We start from the raw sequence: 19,867 nt of genomic DNA, 5'->3' as shown, positions 1-19,867 counted from the left end.
ACATACGTATTATCAAAAATATTAATCAATTAAGTTTAGGTTTATTATTAGGCTCACTTCGCTCATATAATTCAATATCCTACAAAATAATATATTTTTTGTAATTCGCGACAGTAACGAAAGCTCTAACAGTACTCAAACGGGTGCTGTAATGAGACTCCTTACAGCATCCGATGCTGTAATGAGATTTTAGTAACATTTTATGGAACTAGTTCAAGTTGGTGACATTGGGTCATTAATTTTTCTAGTTGTCAATGTGACAATTTTTGTCTATGGATGTTTAAACACGTCCTCATGGTGTGCAATCTTACTACTATAAAAATGTAGACCGAGATTTAGAATCCACTGGATGACGTTGTAAACTGAATTTGCAGCAATCTGCATTATCTACACAAACAAAGCGCTTGTAACTATAGAAAAATTTATGTATAACGTCAAACTCACAATCAGAGGTGAAAGCAAACGTCACATTTTTGTTTTGTCGTTTAGTGTAATAATTGGTGATAACCCCCTTGTATAAGCAAATTTTCTTCCTTACGTTCTTTTGGTTTAGTGTTTTATATCCTTTAGTTAAGTATTTAAATAAGTTAGGGCCACTTTTACCACCTCTTGATAAGTTTATCCAATAGATAAATTGGCGCTTTTTGCCAATGAGAGCAATATACGTTAAAAATTATGAATATTATCTTGGAAAAACTTTAAATTCATATTTTTTCCTATTTATTTGGAAAATGCACTTCACCTCTTCAAAATAAAGTAATGGTATAAACCGGTAGAGACATATATTTAAATTTCGCGCTTTAACCTAATTAGTTCCCTCACAATCCCCTTGGGAGCGTTTGTACCAAAAAATAGTGGGGAGATGACCTTCTATAATATATATAAATTACATAATATATATAAATTTTTCTATGCACGTCCTTAGCATCGAATACAAGGTCCACAATGATGAGGACATTGAACACTGAGCAATTTCTCTTATTTTGGGAGTTGTACAGGATGTCCCGTTAAGCGTACGGAGCGGCTGTATCTCTAGAACGGTGAGGCCTAGAGGTTTGGGAAAAAAATCCTTATAAGCAAAGTGACCAAGAGAAATAGCTTGAAATTATTTTGAAGTTCGTAATTCGACCGCTAGGGGCCGTAACTGCCATTGAGAAACATAAAGTTCCCGCTATCTCAGAAACTTAGACGATGAGCTATAACTTTGACAACATCATTTAATAGCTTGGATAATACTGCATCGCTTTTGTTTTGCGATATTTCTCATATATGTCATAATAGGGGAGGGGAAGGCCAATGCGTTTTCATATGTTTTCATTTTAATATCTCCGCATCTCGATATCGCACAAATCACATAACCATGGTAACTGTAAACATGTCATTTACTAACGCAGAAGCGTATGATGGAGCGTATGATGATTTATTTTCAATGTTTCGAATACGATCCAACTGCATGGCATAAATGAGCAATGCAATTACGACAAAGAAAGACATTTTTCTCTAGAAGTGTTTTTAAGATTGACTTAGCGATTACGGAAAACTGGCAACGTGTAGTCCATTCAGACATCTCTATGAATTCGTAAATCATATTGGTGCGCAATGTGATCCCACATAATCTGGGAACTCCGAAAACAATTGTCCACAAGAGTTCTCAAGAGAATAATATCTCCACCACGTTGTTACATCAGGCCTTAACAGATACCGATTATGATAACAGATTGAACTATTACCATTGACTTTTAAATATGATTTGGGCAAATCCAAACCTTTTATCACAAATGCTATGGATGCATGAAGCATCTGTCCACAAGCTGATGTAAACTTGCATAATATGCATTCTTGGTTCGAGCAAAACCCACATTGCTTTCACCTCTTTACCTATAGGGTAGAATAAACGACCTGACTTTTCAAGAAAAACCAATAACCAGGAAAAATATGACAAAACACTAAATACCAGTAAAAACGTGTCCAGGGCCGAGACTTAAGCAGCGCTTTTTTTTCGTCGAAACTAGATTAAATAAATGCATCGAGGTTTATGGAAGGCATTTCGCTCATTAGTGAGTTATTTTTGCCAAAAATTTAAGTTATTCTAAGTGTTTTGGTTTATTTTGTTTTATTATCATTGTTGATGTTTCATTGATCCGTTGGCTTTTCAACACGCCTCAAAAGTAGTTTTGAAGCAGTTCTAAGCTTGGATAAAGTGTGAAGGAAGGTTCTAGATAATAAAATTTTTGTTCTCTCTTATTTGTTTCCTAAGGTAACTTGATCTGATTAAGATATACGAATTTTTAACATTTTCTTTTATAATTCGAGAATGGATGGAGATATCGAGATGCGGTTTTCACTAATATTTAGCAAATTTTATGATGATTAACGGTCTGTGAAGTATATAGTACCGTTCCATTTAACTTTTTTTCAAAAATCATAAAAATATGTTACAGCTGCAGATAACGCCCTCTAGCTTATTTGTTTCAAACCAAGCGGTCTTACTGAAAATATCTTTTAAAAGAGCATAAAATGCTCTTTCAAACAAGACCAAAAATATTAAAATCGGTTGAATGGTCCAGGAGATATTAAAATGTAAACATTTGAAAACGCATTGGCCTCCCCCTCCCTTATTATGACAGATATGAGAAATATCGCAAAACAAAAGCGATGCGGTATTATCCAAGCTACTAAATGATGTTGTCAACGTTATAGCATATCGTCTAACTTTCTGGGATAGCGGGAATTTTATGTTTCTCCATGGCAGTTACGCCCCCTAGCGGTCGAATTACGAACTTCAAAATAATTTCCAGCTATTTCTCTTGCCCACTTTGCTTATAAGGATTTTTTTCCAAACCTCTAGGCCTTACCGTTGTTGAGATACAGCCGCTCCGTACGCTTAACGGGACACCCCCATGAAACATTTTTTTCAGGTGAATTCCATTTTGTATTTTGACAGTTTCTAATTGTCAATTCAAATTTCTATTTTCAAGTGTTACGGTGTTACCAACTGCTGCACACCTATTTCCCTACATTGTCAAAATTTATTTTATTTTTGTTAAAAAAAACAGATAAAAACGCGAATTACAAAAAATAGCATAAAAAACACGTTTCATAAGACTTAAAGCACTCATTCATTAAAAAACTCGTGGCTTCGCCACTCGTTTTTCAAGTTGAATTCGTGCATATCAAGCGTGTCTTACGAAACTTGTTTTTTAATATACTATTGTAATAATATAACGAATCATAAAGACTTATCGTATTGCACATAAGAGAATCTTATGAATGATAATAATAATAAATTTATTTTTGTAATATAAAATATTATGAATTCAGTTTGCATTTGAGAGCAAAAATAAAAAAAAACAAAATTGTTAAGAATAAAATTTGCTACAACTTTTATAAGTTGTTTTTGTAATATATGTTCCAATTCCCGTGCGCTTATAAAAATATAATAATATACAGTGCGTTTCAAAAGTAATGGATAAATTCGATAAAATCATTACGAACAATTTATGAAAAGATCGCTGAAACGGGTCTAAAGATTTAAATTTTTTGCAATTTTTTGGTGTATATTTTAAATTTTTTCCGCCATTTTTAAACGAGTTATGACGTCATCGAAGTTTTTTTTTAATGGAACACACCATTTTTTATATCGGAATTTGAAAGAGAATTTTTTTCTGAATTATGTGCAATAAATATTAATATCGGTTACATAAGAAAATTTTCGAGAAAAATTATTTTAAAGTTTTATTATTTCTCATTCATTTGATATAGAAAATAGCAGTAGCAGTGCGTAACCATGGCAACCAATTGTTTTGATTTGACATTTTCAAGTGTCAAAATTCAATTTGAATTGAATTAGTTATGTAAATTAATTATTATTACTATTGTACTTGAGATACAAAAGTAGCAATAGCTTGTTGCATCAAACGCATTAAAAAAAACGCAAACAGAAAATAAGATATCAAGAATGAAACATTTTTTTTAAACTTTAAGTTTCCAAAAATAACGAACGATAGAAAACAATATCATCATTAATTCAAATGTTCAAATTGCTGCCCGTTAGCGGCAAGGCAATATCTTAATCGGGAGACAAATGCTTCTTGAACGTTTTGAATCATATCCTGGCCGATTAATTGAATTTCTTCTCTAATTTTTTGCTTCAGATCTTCTAGGTTATCAGGCTTATTAAAATAAACTTTAGATTTTAAATAACCCCAAAGAAAATAATCTAAAGGGTCAATATGTCCGCGTCTGCCAATCCACCGATAGGGAAATTTTTGGTTGAGGTATTCTCGTACAACTATAATATTAAACTAAGATTAGAACTAAAACTAGAACTAACACTAGAAACTTTCGGGTTTTGCCGTGCGTCTTTTAATAAAAGGTTTGACGTTTCGGATGCCATGTTGCAACCTTCTTCAGAAACTGGTTCGAAGTAGTCACTTCGAAGGTCACTTCGAAGTGACCCGAAAGTGGGATGAAGGAAGCCATAGATAGTTTGTTATATAACAAGAGAATTCTAATAAAAGGAGAATTTCTTCTGAGTTCAGTGGTAAAGCGGGGAATGTAAAATAGATTTTTCAATCGTCCACAATATGCCGGCACGTAAAAACCAATCTTTTCCAAGATTAAAGGTGCATCTATTTTATTGTTTAATATTTTACATAGAAAACAAAGCGATATGATTTTCCTTCTAATAGATAACTTAGTTATATCAAATAATGTACGCGCAAATTCGTACGATCTGAACCCGATAAAGGCATTAAATTGTTTGTAACAAGTATACCGAATAAACTTATTTTGAATAATTTCGATTAAGTTTGAATAAAGGTCTGATCCAGGATCCCATACAATTACCGCGTATTCTAATTTAGATCGCACCAATGAATTGAATAATAATTTTAACGTCTCCACATTTGAAAAACTGTAAGCATTTCTTATAATAAATCCTAAGAGTCGAAGTGCTGCGAAAGTTATGGTTTTCACGTGCTCGGCAAAGCACAAATTGTTGGTAAAAATAATACCTAAGTCCCTCTTTCTGACAACTGATTTCAAATTTATATTATCTATTCTGTACACAAATTCTATCGGCTTCCTCCCCAAAAAATATGTCATTGATTCACATTTGGCCACGTTAAAGTGAAGCTTGTTCAGCCGACACCAATCGCATACATTATCCAGATCAGACTGTAAGGACTGGGAGTCACTTATATCACGAACAGATGTGAATATTTTCAGATCGTCCGCAAAGAGTAAGCATCTAGATGGATTAATTAGCAAAGGTAAATCATTTATGAATAATAGAAACAATAAAGGTCCCAGATTGCTTCCCCGCGGAACCCCTGAATCTATCCCCAACACATCTGAGAGTGTGTTTTTATATGTGACATAGTAATTCCTATTGGATAAGTACGATACAAAGAAATTAAGAGTTGGATAAGAGAAACCATAAAGCGCCAGCTTGCGTAGAAGGGTATCGTGATCGACCTTATCAAACGCCTTTGCAAAATCAGTATATACAGATTCCCCATAATAGGCTACCCATTTTGAAATTTGAATTAAAATTTTTTTAGTTAACAAAACAAACTTTTTATTATACTAAATTACAGCTAACTTTTTGGGATTTATGATTTGGCTAATTTAATTCTAACTTTTAAAAATCACGTCTTCTAATTGACCTCCACCAACTTCAACACATTTTTCAATATTAGATAAAAAGTGGTTCATTACACGGCGTAGCAAACCTTCGTCTATTCCTTCAACTTCTTCACGAATTTTGACTTTGAGTTCCTCGATTGTACCTGGACGACTCGCAAACACTTTGGCTTTTAAATATCCCCACAGGAAAAAATCGGGTGCCGTTAAGTCGGGGGACCTCGAAGGCCAAGGCAAATCTCCGAATCGAGAAATGAGTCGACCATTAAACATTTCTCGCAGAACCCTCATTGAGTTTCTGGCGGTATGAGCTGTTGCCCCATCTTGTTGGAATAGTAAGGGATTGTTTAGTAATCCTCGTCTATTTAATTCTGGAATGAGGAATGTCTCTAGCATGTTTACGTAGCGCTCGGATGTTACTGTTACAGCGCGGTTATTTTCATTCTCAAAAAAATATGGACCAATAATACCAAAAGATCCTACTCCACACCACATAATAACTTTTGGATTATGGAGGTTCTGTGTAAAGATTTCACGAGGATTTTCATTTGACCAGTATCTAAAATTCTGTTTATTAACCATGCCGTTCAAATAAAAATTTGCTTCGTCGCTCATTAGGAGATTGTGAATTGCTCCTTGATGTAAATCCAAAAATTCTTGACAAAATGCTAACCTTGCTTCTTTATCTTGATTGCTAAGGTGCTGTGCCATTTGGTACTTATAGGGATGAAATTTTTAATCCTTTCGAATAATTCGATCTAAGCTTCCCTTTGATATTCCTAGGATAAGGCTTTGTCGATTAGCAGACCTTTTAGGACTTCTTGTAAACGCAATTCTAACTCGTTCAACATTTTCTGGTGTACGAATTGTTCTTCGACGTCCAGGCTTCTTCAAATCTTGTACAGAACCATTCTCACGCCAATGACGAACCCATAACTTAACAGTTTTACGATTTGGCGTGTGACCCCTATTGTTGTTATTAAACTGACGCCGGAATGCACGCCTAACTTCTTCTATCGAATTGCTTCTAATGTAAGTTTCTACACAAAACACACGTTGTTGGACTGAGTAATCCATGAAAGTTCAAACAGATGCTGAAAAAAAATGACGAAACTAAAAATAATATCGAATATTATCTCGATAATAATAATTAATAATTTAAAGCTTATTTGTGACAGGCGACTACTTGATTAATAATTAACTTAAATCCCAAAGACTACAGAAGATATTCCCACAGAGAAAAACTTATTTAGTTATCTCATAGGGAATTTATTAATAAAATAAAATGGGTAGTCTATTATGGGGAACCCTGTATAACGTCAACTTGACTTTTTGTATATAACGCTCTGGACACATAGTCAGAAAATATACACAAATTGGTCTCGACAGAGCGGTTAGGAATGAATCCGTGTTGGTCAATATGTAACGCAATTTTAACGTGATTAAATATTCTGTGATAAATTATTTGCTCGAAAACTTTTACGAAACAAGAAATTACCGAAATAGGTCTGTAATTCTTTATATCGCCCGTGTGGCCTGATTTATGAATTGGCGTAACCCTTGCAAGTTTCCATTGATTTGGAAATGTATTTGTTGAAATTGGTAAGTTAAAGATGATATATAAGGGTGTTAGAAACGATTCTTTGCAACCTTTAATAATATACGAGGGAACTTCGTCCGGCCCCTCTGTACGTTTTGATTTTAGCTTAATTATAGCATCATCAATCTCCTTCATTGAAATAGGTTGTAGACTAAATAAATTTAAAGCACTATTACTGATAATTTCGTCATAGAAAGAAAGAGAATAATTGGATGTAGGCCCATACACAGATTTAAAATAATCGGCAAAAGCAGAGCTGACGTCTTTAGCAGATGAGATATCCCCGTTAAATTGAATCTGGCTTCGATTGAAACTATCTCTTTTGTTAGAAACATAGTTCCAGAATGCCTTTGGGTCTGCTTTAATATTGTTTTCCACACTTCGTGTATAATTGTCGTATGCTACCCCAATATTGCGCTTGACCCTGGCCCTAATTTCCTTATATTTATTTAAATGGTGATCTGACTCGTTTTTGCGCTTAAGAAGAGTGTTTTTCGTTCTAATATCTTTAATTATATCCCGGCTAAACCACACTGGGTATTTATTAACTCCGATTTGTTTTACCGGAATGCAAACAGCCAGAATCTCGTACAATATGCCATAGAACGCGGCAACTGCATTATCAACGTTATCATAGATGCTTAAAAAAGAAAAATCGGTGCCGTATAGTCGGTGATGTAAAAGCAAGAAATTCGAGTTCTTATAATCATTAATGTAATGCGCTGGTTTATCTCGTACATGACCAAGTTCGCGAAATTTACTCTCAATTCGATTTATTGTCGATAGTGATATTGGAGTACGGTTTGGATGTATTTCGTTAAACAACGCACGGACTTCATTATACGTTCGGACTCTATTTCCGAAACCAATCATCATAAGAATCTCGATTCTTTCAGTTTCAGTAAGCGTCATTATTAATTTCTTACTTATCGAACAGTCAATAAATAAAAAATAACCAATAATAGATAAACAATAAGATCTAATAACAACAAAAAACTAACAACGAATAGCGATGAATAGCAACAAATAACAACGAATAACAATGAATAACAACAATTAACACAAGAAACTCCACAATACTACTCAAAATTATCTCATTAACGCACAATACACTGTTTCAAATCGAATTTTGACACTTGGAAATTTTAAATCAAAACATTTGGTTGCCACGGTTACGCACGGCTACTACTATTTTTTATATCAAATGAATGGGAAATAATGAAACATTAAATTAATTTTTCTCGAAAATTTTCTTATGTAACCGATATTAATATTAATTGTACAGAATTCAGAAAAAAATTCTCTTTCAAATTCCGATATAAAAAATGGGGTGTTCCATTTAAAAAAAACTTCGATGACGTCATAACTCGTTTAAAAATGGCGGAAAAAATTTTAAATATAAACCAAAAAATTGCAAAAAATTTAAATCTTTAGACCCGTTTCCGCGATTTTTTCATAAATTGTTTATAATAATTTTATCGAATTTATCCGTTACTTTTGAAACGCACTGTATATATATTATAAAAATTGCCAATAATAATAAATTAAAGATGTCACATCAAGTGTCAAAGTAACATTGATAGTTTTAAACGTAGTTTTATCCATATGTATTTTTCAATTATAACAAAATAGCTTTAAAAAATGTTTCCCCGCCGATTATTAAGTTGCTCAAAAAATGTATTATCCCTCCTAACCTATTCAGGAATAAGTGGAATATTAGCCGGAAGTGTAGTATCTTTCCTCCCCGAAAACAACAAATTGGATTCGTACGGAATGATAAGATTAGGAAGAGCAGCTTATACAGTATTAAAAATCACCTACATCTACAACCAAAATCTTTATGCGAAACACTACGACTGTAACACGGATGATTACCGAAAGTGGTCTTCGTTTTGTCACAAGAAAGGGGCGGAAGAGTTATTAAAATTGTGCTGCTTGAATAAAGGTGTTTACATTAAGGTTGGCCAACATTTAGCCGCTTTAGATTATCTAATTCCCACGGAATACGTGGAAACAATGAAAGTTTTACACAGTAATGGTCCCTCGACGAATATGGACGATGTTTATAAAGTAATTAAAGAGGATTTAAAGCAAGATCCGAAAGATGTGTTTACATTTATTGATCCCCAACCGATTGGAGTAGCTTCTTTGGCTCAAGTTCATAAAGCCACGTTGAAAGATGGGAGTACGGTGGCTTTGAAAGTGCAACATTCGTACGTTAAAGGCCATACAATGGTTGATATGAAAAGTATGGAGTATTTAGTGAATATCGTAGGTTTTATATTTCCCGATTTTAAATTTCATTGGTTTGTTGACGAAATGAAAACCAATATTCCGTTGGAATTGGATTTTATTAACGAAGGGAAGAACTCTGAAAAGATTTTTAAGTTAATGTGTAAAAGTTCTCCTTGGTTATTTATTCCGAAAGTTAAGTAAGTTAATATTTTAACTATTTGAATGATGTACAAAAACGCATTATGTTTAAGCTGGAATTTAACGTCGTCGAGGATATTAACGATGGATTATGTTGAGGGTGGTCACATAAACGATTTGAAATACATGGAAACGCACGGAATTGATCCTGCGGATGTTTCTGATAAATTGAGTCAATTATATTCTGAAATGATTTTTATTCACGGTTTCGTGCATAGCGATCCCCATCCGGGTAATATTTTAATCCGTAATAACTCGAAAATAAACGGATGCGAATTAATCTTACTCGATCATGGATTATACGCGGTTTGTTGAAAATACATAATTCTCTTTTTTTTTAATAAATCGACTTCGTTTTTAGACATTAAAAAAAGATTTTATGGCCGAATACGCCAAATTATGGTTAAGCATTTTGGATAAAGATAAAATTGGTATGGAAATTCATAGTAAAAATTTAGGGGTTAACGGAGATGGAATGTATGGGCTTTTTGCTTGTATGGTAACCGGAAGATCTTGGAGTTCAATAATTGGCGGTTTAGAAAAGTATTAAATAAATTAAAACTGAATTTTCTCCTTATTAATGAATTTATTTAGTGTTGAACCAACAAAAGAAGAAACAGAACGCGTTCAATCGAGACTTCCCGAAGTTTTTCCTCACATGGCCAAGATCCTGCAAAGTGTTAATCGACAGATGTACTTGATATTTAAAGCTAACGGATTAGTACACGGTTTAGAGCATACTTTAAGAACGAAATCAAGAAAGTGTACCTTCAAAACGATGTGTCGTTGTTGTGTTCGGTCGGTTTATGGAAAGAAATTGGACGAAAGTACGTCTAAAATCGAGAAAATTAAGGTTGCCGTCATCCAATATTGGTTGTTGCTTAAAATCACTGTGTATTATACTATGTCCTCGGTACAGGATTTACTAAAAATGTTGGGTGTTTAATTTTTTTTAAGCATAAAATTTTCTAATTATAAAGCTAACGATGAAATTAATAAAGAGAGATAGTAAAAAATGAAAGTGATTCAAAATCGTGGGTGGCGTGGGATGTTATATCTCTAAAAGCCTTAAGTTTTCTCGATTAATTGCTGAGCGAAACCGTGACGCGGAGATGATATGGAGATGATATCTTCCAAAAACATGCTTGATTATTGGTGTTTTATATAGACCCCCCCAATCAAACGTGAACATATTTGTTGAGGTTCTGGATTCGTGTATATCTCAGTTTTTACCAATATGTGATGATTTGATGATTGTAGGTGATTTCAATATTAATGTTTTGGATGGAGACGCGCCGTCTTCCAGGCTTTTAGAGGACCTCATGAGTGCCTACGGTTTGCTTCAGATTGTAAACTCACCTACTAGGGTAACTGCCTCTAGTTCTACGCCTATTGATCTTATTTTGGTGACGGAAAGTATTGCGGTGCGGGAGTGCGGTGTTCGGGAATTTTTTAAATTCTCGGATCACTTTTTCACTTTCTGCACCATTTTGCATGAGCACTTCAAGCCCCCTCTACTCTTTAAAACTGTCTGGGATTATGGCTCTGCAGATCGGGTTGCTCTTGAGAGGGACCTGGGGATGCTGCCGTGGGTGGATATTATTTATACGCAGGATGTTAACGATAAATTGAGAATTTTCAATGAGCTGCTGCTCTCAGTGTTTTATGTACACATTCCTAGTAGAGTGGTGAGAGTATCTAGCCCTCGGCCTCCTTGGTTGACGACCACTATTAGAGAAATGATTAAACTTCGTGATAACTCGTATAAGAGATTCAAGCATACCAGGCTGGATTCTCATAAGGATTATTATAAAAGCTTGAGAAACTATGTTACAGCCGCTGTCAGAAGGGAAAAAAGGGCCTACTTTGACTCGCGGCTCTCCCCAAACACTTCCTCCGAGTATTGGCGTCGCATTAGGGAAAACGTAAATATTACTAAAGGTAAGGGTATTATCCCGGAGTCGTTGGCCAATGCAAATGAGACTGCGAGTCACTTCGGCGGCGCTGTTCCTCAAACCGATATCGACTGTGATGTGTATCAATACTACAATAACAACAAGGCTACTGCTTTTCAAACTGAATTCTCCTTCTGGGCTATAACGGAGAACGATCTATACTCCACGTTGATTAGCATTCTTCATTTGTAATTTTACATTTTGATTAAGCAAACCTGAACTTTCAGTAAAACTAATATAAAAATATGTTTCACTTTAAAACTCCCCTCAAAAAGATGATAGAAACTATGTTACCACCTTTAGCGGTCATTCCTCTGGCTCGCAAGAAGTACGTAAATAATATGATGGTAGATATGTCTTCGCACGCAACCAGATATGCTTTTCCTAACCTAGTTCTTGCAGAGTGTCAGTAAGCAAATGTTGTCGAACTAAAACAATACGTGTTCTTTTTAACATTTTGTTCCCAAATTGTTAATGTCACACACAGATTGACCATTCCTCTGATAAGTGTATTTACTTTATTTATATTTTTGTTGCATCCATTCCCTCATTTAAATACGAAATAATGAGTTTCCTTTCCGTGGACCAATTTGTAGGTTAGGATGCATCCAATTTCCTAAACTAAAAACTAATAAACGAAGAAGTCGTCATTCCTCTGGCACCATTCCTCTGGATTACTGAGATCCAGAGGACTGATGACAGGCACAGAGGAATGACCAGTTCTAGAGATGCGATAAATGTATTTCTATGCAAATATCATTCCGTGAATACAACCCTAGGGAACGCAGTTACTACTTCAAATGGATGGCAGAAAAATGCACGTATGTTGACAAGACATCACAAAAAGAAAAGCAGGTTAGAAAGACATCAAAGAAGAAAGTTGAATGTCAGGTTTCTGATATTATAGCTGATTTTAAACAAAGTATTATACCATTTCTGAAGCACAAAGGCAGATCCTTACATCAGTACAAATAACTCAAAGAACTTAAAGAGAATCTTCGAATTACCGAGGCGGTTATTCACATGGATTTTAGTGAAAGCTACAACATGAAATATGCAGAAGAGATACAAGCATTCCACTTCGAAGGATCAAGAAAACAGATATCTCTAGATACTGTTGTTGTATATACCAAACAAGATGAGGTACAGCAACAATGCTTTTGCACTTTATCAGAATCGCTTCTACATAATGTCCCGGCCATTTGGGCGCATTTAGACCCAATAATAAAGTGCATAACAAACTCTTACCCAACAGTTGATACGCTTCACTTTATTAGTGACTCACCGTCGACTCAATACCGTAATAAAACCATGTTTTATTTCCTAGCAATCGAGTTGCCAAAATTGCACCCAAAAGTAAAAAATTTTACTTGGAACTATTTAGAAGCTGGTCACGGAAAGGGGGCACCTGACGGGATAGGAGGAGTTACTAAAAGGACGTTAGATAGATTGGTTGGTCAAGGAGCAGATATGGTCAAAATAAAAGCTATGTTGAATAACCTGTGCCAAAACATTCAGAACATAACTTACTATCAGATTGATGCAGACAAAATTGATGAAATGTCCCAAAAACTTAAGAATGTTTTGCTACAAACCTTTAGAGGAACAATGAAAATACACCAAATAAAAAAAGAAGATTATGAAAGTAGCATCAGATTAAACTTTTATGAACTTAGCACTTTCATAAACGGCAATAAAAAATACTTCATTGGTTCCCTTGAATTCAACAAAATTGGGCTTAATGATGAACTATCTTCTAGTGACACGTCTAGTGATGATGAGGACACTCCTTTAAGCAGATATATCAGCGGTTCCATAAAAGTTCAAAACAAGCTACAGTTTGAAGACGTTTATTCTGACGAAGATGAAGAAGCTGCTTGTTCAAGTGTAAAACGTTATTGCATTGAATATTCTTTTGTTTTAAGCAAGTTTGTATTTTAGTTTTCCCTATTCACTGTTTTGGTTTTAACATGCATATTATGCCTAATATTGTATTATTTTGCCGTATCAAATTAAAAAATCATTCCTCTGCTTATCTCGTCATTCCTCTGCATATCGTTTTTACAAAAACAAGTCAATTCTGGCTAGAAAATAATTGAACTGTTGGATCTTGAACGTTGCAAGGTTCATTTTGAACAAAAGTTCGTGTTTGTGTATTAAAAAACAAAATTTGGAACAAAAAAACTATTTTCAAATTACCATGTGAAAAATGATAGTTTCTGTATAATCACCCATTTATAGTATTTTCGGGCGATTGTGAAAATCAGAGTTGTTTATCTAAACCTCCTCTGACAATCGTCCGAGTTGACTTGATTTAATTAATAGTATTTTTATTTTGATGTTATTATATGTTTGAATTAGGTTTTTGTTATCAAGTCAATAAATGAATTATTATTATTATTATTAAATTATAATAATTAATCTTGACGTATCTCAAAAAGTAATTAAGATATCGTTATGAACTAGAAAGAGTTGGAGATGAAAAGAAGTAATAATAATTCATAAATCTTTATTTTTTTTAATACTAACTTTTTAAGTACTTATTCGATATTCGTATTTAGGTAAAAAGGGTTTTATTTTTTCAACACTTTGAACATTACTCTACTTATTCATCTACACCCTAAATTTATTTAATAATTAATCTAAATTCTAAATGATATTTCTAATTACTAATTTAAATTGGTGTTTCATTTGATTTTTTTCGTATTTTTCTTAATTTTTTTTTTGGTTTGGGTTACAATAAAATCTAAACAACAACAATAACAACAACGTGTTCTTAAAAAAGGAGACAAAAGAGATCTATTTTAATATTATTTACAGCTTTCCCTACTTAAATTTAGCAATTAAATTAATAATTAAATAATATCATAAGATTTTCAACTAATTTTATTTAGTAGTTTTATTCCCATTTTTGTTGAGTATCTTTTCCGGCGAATCTTCTTTTTAAACAATCATCTCACTCTCCCGGACGGTGATCTTAAATGAGACCGGATGTAACCCGTCCTGTAATCAGTTATGTCTCTTCTGTGATTGGACTGCGAGTTGTGTCGGCTCCTCCTTGTCCACCTAACAAATATTAGAAAAGGATCTAATTAAAATCATAAAAGAAATTAATTGTTAAATCTAATGAAAGAAGAAGCATTTCCGGTCGGCGGTGTCACTGCCTATATTATATTTAAAAAAATAGAAAATAAATTCTCCTTAAAACGTGTTATTCTTACCTCTTTGAAACATGCCTGTTTTTACATCATTTTTAAAAAACATTAATTTAATTATTGTTGTGATATTTTAGTATTTTTTAAGTTAGAGCCTGCTTTTTTTAACGTCACTTACAGGTTGAAAGTCGCCTGAAGACTGTTAAAGATTCGGTGGCAGCGGCGTGCGCGACCGATCCCCTTCGTTGATGCTGTTGTTGTAGTTGTTGTTGGTGATGAGACTGTTGTAGGTGTTGTTGTTGCAAAAATGCGGTCTACAAATTTACACACACACACAAAACGCACAAAAAGAGACAGAAAGAAACTAACAATCCAATTTTTAAGAAACGAAATACATAAATACAAGACAGGTTCTGTTAATAAAATAGAAGCTGATTCAAAATAAAAATTATTTAATAAAATTTTATTAAAACTTGGAGAGTCCTTTTATTTGGGGAAGATTTCACATTTCTATCTTACTTTGTTACTTTCCTGTGACCGGTCAAAAGTGCACCATGACTTTAAGGACAGACCGAAATCTCTTATTCACATAAATGATTATGATATGCATTTATTTATGTACATATACAGGGTGTTCATTTCAAAACTTTCCACCTCAATTTCTGTAAATCCGGAAGTTTAAAAAGAAAATCGCTGAAATAGGTAAAGAATAAAACCAAGGGGGACTTTTTATGCAAAAACTGACTCACTCACTTCAACCCCCCGTCGCCAGAAACCAACCCCTTAAAAATCTTAAATGGAAAGGGGTGTTAAGTGATACCTCATTTTAAAGGTCTTTTAAGGTACTACATGTTAGTATTTATTTTTTTTAAATTGATCGATTCGTTTTCGAAATTTTTGCGAAAATCTTTGTTTTGTATTTCCCGCTTTAATTAATATTAAAAACTTCAATCACCTTCTTAAAAGCAAGAATAAGTAATCTTTTATTATTAATTTATAAAATTAAATTACCATGTTCGTTTTTACAACGACCATTAAACCTTTATAATTATGAATTAAACTAAATTTTATTGAAAGTATTTTACATTAAACCTGTATGAAAATTACTCTTGACTCGAATGGCCAAAAAAAGGAAAAAAAGACGAAATTTTTCACTTTCTATAAACGAGTTATAGGCAGGCTCACAGTGCGAGAAAAGAATAAAATAAAAGTGCAATTCTAAACATAAGTTTATTTGGTTATTACTTAAACAACTTTGTGTTATCCACTTAACAAAGTTATTTAAATAAAACAGCAATAATGGTTTACAGTTTGCAGGAAAGGATTGAAATTGTATTAATGTATGGATCCCAAAATGAATGTGCTCGACGAACTATCGCAGTTTTTAATGAAAGGCATCCAGATCATGAAGAAATAGCAACTTCAGTGTCTAACGAACAATTATTCACAGAAGTTGGCGCAACAATTAATCAGGAAAGGAATCGCTTATTAGGTACCAGGTTGTCAAAGTTAAGGTTTTTGACTTCTATACTTAAAAATAAATTTAAATAACATTATCTATGTGTTTTATCATATTATAATAAATGGACCGCGTTATACATCACTTGACTAAGCGACATTTTATCGTTTTTAGAGATTTTCATGCTATCTGGTAAGTAAAGGTGTAACATCTTAGAAAAAATACAGAATACCGAGAGACCTAAAATACTATTTGTTTTAAAGGATAAAGCTAAGCGCCAATCACGTTATACGATTTCAAGTCCGATTTGCATAATACGTCTAAGAACCGACTTACCATTAGATACGACACTTAGATACACCAAGAAATTCTACAATAGAAAAAATAGATGAACCTACAATTTCGAGTCAGTGTCGTTTTCTAGATGTTAGTATAAAATTGAAAGTTTGTCTTTTATTTTATATAGAATTTAAGTCTAACAAGTTTCGGCCCTTAGCCATCTTCAGAGACTCCACAAATAGATTAACATCTCTCATCTTAACCATTTTACAAACGACAGCGGAAGGTAGCGCTAGTTAGCATAAGATATCACTGTTGCACATTTTATTGCACTAAAACTAGAACTAACACTAGACCGAATATTTCTAGTTCTAGAACTAGTGTTAGTTCTAGTTTTACACTAGCACTATCACTAGAACTAACACAAGATCTAGAACTAGAATCATTCGTCTTTAACCGTCTTGAGACACGTGGGACTAAATCCGAATGTTTCTAATTCACGGTCTAGTGTTAGTTGTGTTAATTGTCAACTTCATAAAAAATCTTTTAAAATGAGTCCAAACTCGACATATTTAACTTTAATATTAATGGAAATGTAATCACTTCCGGTTTGAAATGTCAACGTCAATTTTGACATATTTGTCATCTTCATTAAAAAACCTTTAAAATGACTCCAAAGATGACGCACTTATCTCAAAAAACAAAAAAGTTAGAATAAAAAACATTAAACCCTAAGTTAGCAACAATGAAGATAGCAATTTAATTTTTAAATATTAATACCAACCTTAATTTTTTATTTTTTTTTATTATACTTTTGTTTTTGTGACAAATATTAAGACATTTTATAAAAATTATGAATATGTCAAAATGACATTGACATTTCTAAGCGGAAATTGCTTATATCTCGATTAATATTGGAATTAAATATAACATGTTGGACTTATTTTAAAGGATTTTTCACGACGACTACAAATATGTCAAAATTGACATTCTTAACCGGAAGTTGACCATAACTTTATTAATATTGAAAATAAATATCTCGTGTTTGCACTCATTTCAAAGGATTTTTAATGAAGATTACAAATATGTCAAAAGTGAGGTTGACATTTTAAACCTGAAGTTTTGTAAATTAGTAACTTATAATCTGATTTCGACATTGATATGTGATCTTTTTTAACAAAACAAAAAGAAATATTAAGAACCTTGTTTGTAAAATGGATAAGATAAGAGATGTTAATCTATTTGTAGAGTCTCTGAAGATGGCCAAGGGCCGAAACTGGTTAGACTTAAATTCTATATAAAATAAAAACCAGTTTAAAAGTACAAAATCAAACTCTAGATTATTTTCTTCAAAAATTTTTGCACAAATCGTCATCATTTTGTCTCTAGATTTAGTGATTAAATTTATGATAATAAAGTTATTATTATTATTATTTGTCGCTTAGTCAAGTGATGCAGAACGCGGTCCAAATATTATTGATTATTATGATAATTCTTATAATAAAAATTCAGCCACTGAATTTTTTTTTTAACATCGATGTATCGGTATAATACGTCGATGATTGCGACATCGATGTTTCACTTTTGGAAAACTTCGATGTTCTAATATCGATGTTTTTATGAGCGATGTTGCATCCCTACGGGTTCAGTTCATAAAGTTATAAAACTTCACAAATTCCATCCTTATAAATTGAAAATACATCAAGAGCTAACTGAAGACGATTTTGACAGGAGAATACAGTTTTGTGAAGAAGTGACCACTATTATTAATAATAACAACGTTTTTGTGAAAAATATCTGCTTTAATGATGAATGCACTTTTTCTTTAAATGGATTTGTAAATAAACATAACTGCAAATATTGGAGTAATGAAAACCCTCATCTGACTGTAGAAGGGCATACACAATATCCTGAAAAAGTTAATGTATGGGCCGGCATTTTGGGAAACCAAGTGATTGGTCCAGTGTTTATCGATGGAAATTTAAACGGCGAAGTGTACTTGGATATGTTAAAAAATACTATCAATCCACTAATTACGGAAGCTCTCGAGAATCAGTTGGATAGAGAAGAAAATGCCTTACTTGATGAGAATTAGGGTAGACACACACGGTCGATTTTTAGTCGGCCGATAGTTTAGTCGATGGACATAAATGTATTAAGTTTAATGTAGCTGCGCACACAACACAACTGCAGATCAACTCGATTTTTTAATCAAAAGGAGTCTGATTAAAAAGTTGTGCAACTATCGTACAACTGCAATAATGCCACAGCTTCATATTGAAGCGCACACACAGTCGATAGTTTAGTTGAGGTCTTTAGGAACTTAGGTTGCGCGCGCAATCTCAAGGTCAAGTTTACTGAGAGTTGAAGTGTCTTCTCTAGTATAACATAAATCAAGTTTCCCTCAATTATTTTATGATAAGTGAATTTATATCAAAAATTAAGTTAAATTATTTTCCGTTTTGCTACCGCAGTTAATTATATACTACACTAAATACAGTGTGTTAATTAATTTGTTAAACACACTGTATATTAAAGTAATTCAATTACATTATTTTAAAAACTTGAATTATTTCCAGGTATTATTCAATATTTAATACAATATAAATACAAGTTGTTTCGAAATCGATATGTGTGTGCATACAACACTATTTATGAACAACTAAACAGTTTAGTCGGTTATAAACTGATAATGCATCGCGATTTCAAACCAATCCAACTAAACGGTTTCGTCGATGAATAATCGACCGTGTGTGCCTACCCTTAATTACATTTTCAACAAGACTATGTTCTTCCAGTACGACAGTGGTTAGATAATACGTTTCCAAACAGATGGATCACCAGATTTGACGCCATTAGACTTTTTTTTATGGGGTCATTTAAAGTCTGTTGTATTTACCCCTCAACCTCAAAATTTAGAAGAACTTCGTCAGAGAATTACTGCAGCTTGCCGTGGAATTCAAAGGGAAGTTTTTGAAAATACACTTTGAACAATTATTAAGTTGATTTTCTCTGCAAAAAGTTTTTGTACATAATTAAATAACTGAAAATAAAATAGAACGTTTCAAGCAGTTAAAAGTTGTTTAAGTAATAACCAAATAAACCTAAAAGAAAAGAAAAATGAAACAGAAATCGTTTTTTCTAAATATCTCTGACAGACGCCAGGCAAGCTAGCCATCGTAGGCATTGTCAAAATAACCTAAATATCAAAAATTTCGGATTGCTCCGAAATAATAAAGGTTTAATGGTCGTTGTAAAAACGAACATGGTAATTTAATTTTATAAATTAATAATAAAAGATTACTTATTCTTGCTTTTAAGAAGGTGATTAAAGTTTTTA

The 19,867-nt window shown here is 33.0% G+C and overlaps 3 protein-coding genes across 13 annotated transcripts in view; 1 reads left to right on the top strand and 2 right to left on the bottom strand.

Moving 5' to 3' along the window:
• Positions 1 to 5,637: 5,637 nt before the first annotated feature.
• Positions 5,638 to 6,357, bottom strand: LOC139429297 (uncharacterized). The gene has a single exon (XM_071194962.1). The coding sequence runs from the start codon at positions 6,355 to 6,357 to the stop codon at positions 5,638 to 5,640; it is 720 nt and encodes a 239-aa protein (XP_071051063.1).
• A 2,440-nt stretch (positions 6,358 to 8,797) lies between these two features.
• LOC111422214 (aarF domain-containing kinase 1-like) lies at positions 8,798 to 10,704 on the top strand. Its single transcript, XM_023055416.2, has 4 exons — positions 8,798 to 9,678; positions 9,733 to 9,985; positions 10,041 to 10,222; positions 10,274 to 10,704. The coding sequence occupies exons 1-4, from the start codon at positions 8,888 to 8,890 to the stop codon at positions 10,623 to 10,625; spliced, it is 1,578 nt and encodes a 525-aa protein (XP_022911184.2). The 5' UTR covers positions 8,798 to 8,887; the 3' UTR covers positions 10,626 to 10,704.
• A 3,422-nt stretch (positions 10,705 to 14,126) lies between these two features.
• The window catches only part of LOC111422460 (solute carrier family 35 member F3), a 42,305-nt gene continuing 36,564 nt past the window's right edge, over positions 14,127 to 19,867 (bottom strand). For 3 of the 11 annotated variants that reach the window (XM_071194882.1, XM_071194878.1, XM_071194883.1), the window contains one exon: positions 14,127 to 14,700. In XM_071194882.1, the coding sequence (XP_071050983.1) occupies positions 14,644 to 14,700 (57 nt within the window). In that variant the 3' untranslated portion in view covers positions 14,127 to 14,643. Of the gene's footprint in view, positions 14,701 to 14,855; positions 14,871 to 14,967; positions 15,104 to 19,867 lie in introns of those variants that run through there. The other 8 variants (XM_071194876.1, XM_071194875.1, XR_011639950.1 and 5 more) reach the window with 6 other exon arrangements.

This window comes from Onthophagus taurus, chromosome 3 (assembly GCF_036711975.1).
Source record: "Onthophagus taurus isolate NC chromosome 3, IU_Otau_3.0, whole genome shotgun sequence".
Classification (NCBI taxonomy): Eukaryota; Metazoa; Arthropoda; class Insecta; order Coleoptera; family Scarabaeidae; genus Onthophagus; species Onthophagus taurus.
The sequence above is the reverse complement of the archived record's forward strand: the minus strand, read 5'-3'. Positions and strand labels throughout refer to the sequence as shown.

Bases quoted from the DNA above. Each gene is read 5' to 3' on its own strand.
- LOC111422214 (XM_023055416.2), top strand. From the start codon at position 8,888: ATGTTTCCCCGCCGATTATTAAGTTGCTCAAAAAATGTATTATCCCTC. The intron at 9,679-9,732 runs GTAAGTTAATAT...ATTATGTTTAAG, and splicing joins TTATTTATTCCGAAAGTTAA to CTGGAATTTAACGTCGTCGA. The intron at 9,986-10,040 runs GTTTGTTGAAAA...CTTCGTTTTTAG, and splicing joins TCGATCATGGATTATACGCG to ACATTAAAAAAAGATTTTAT.
- LOC139429297 (XM_071194962.1), bottom strand. From the start codon at position 6,357: ATGGCACAGCACCTTAGCAATCAAGATAAAGAAGCAAGGTTAGCATTT.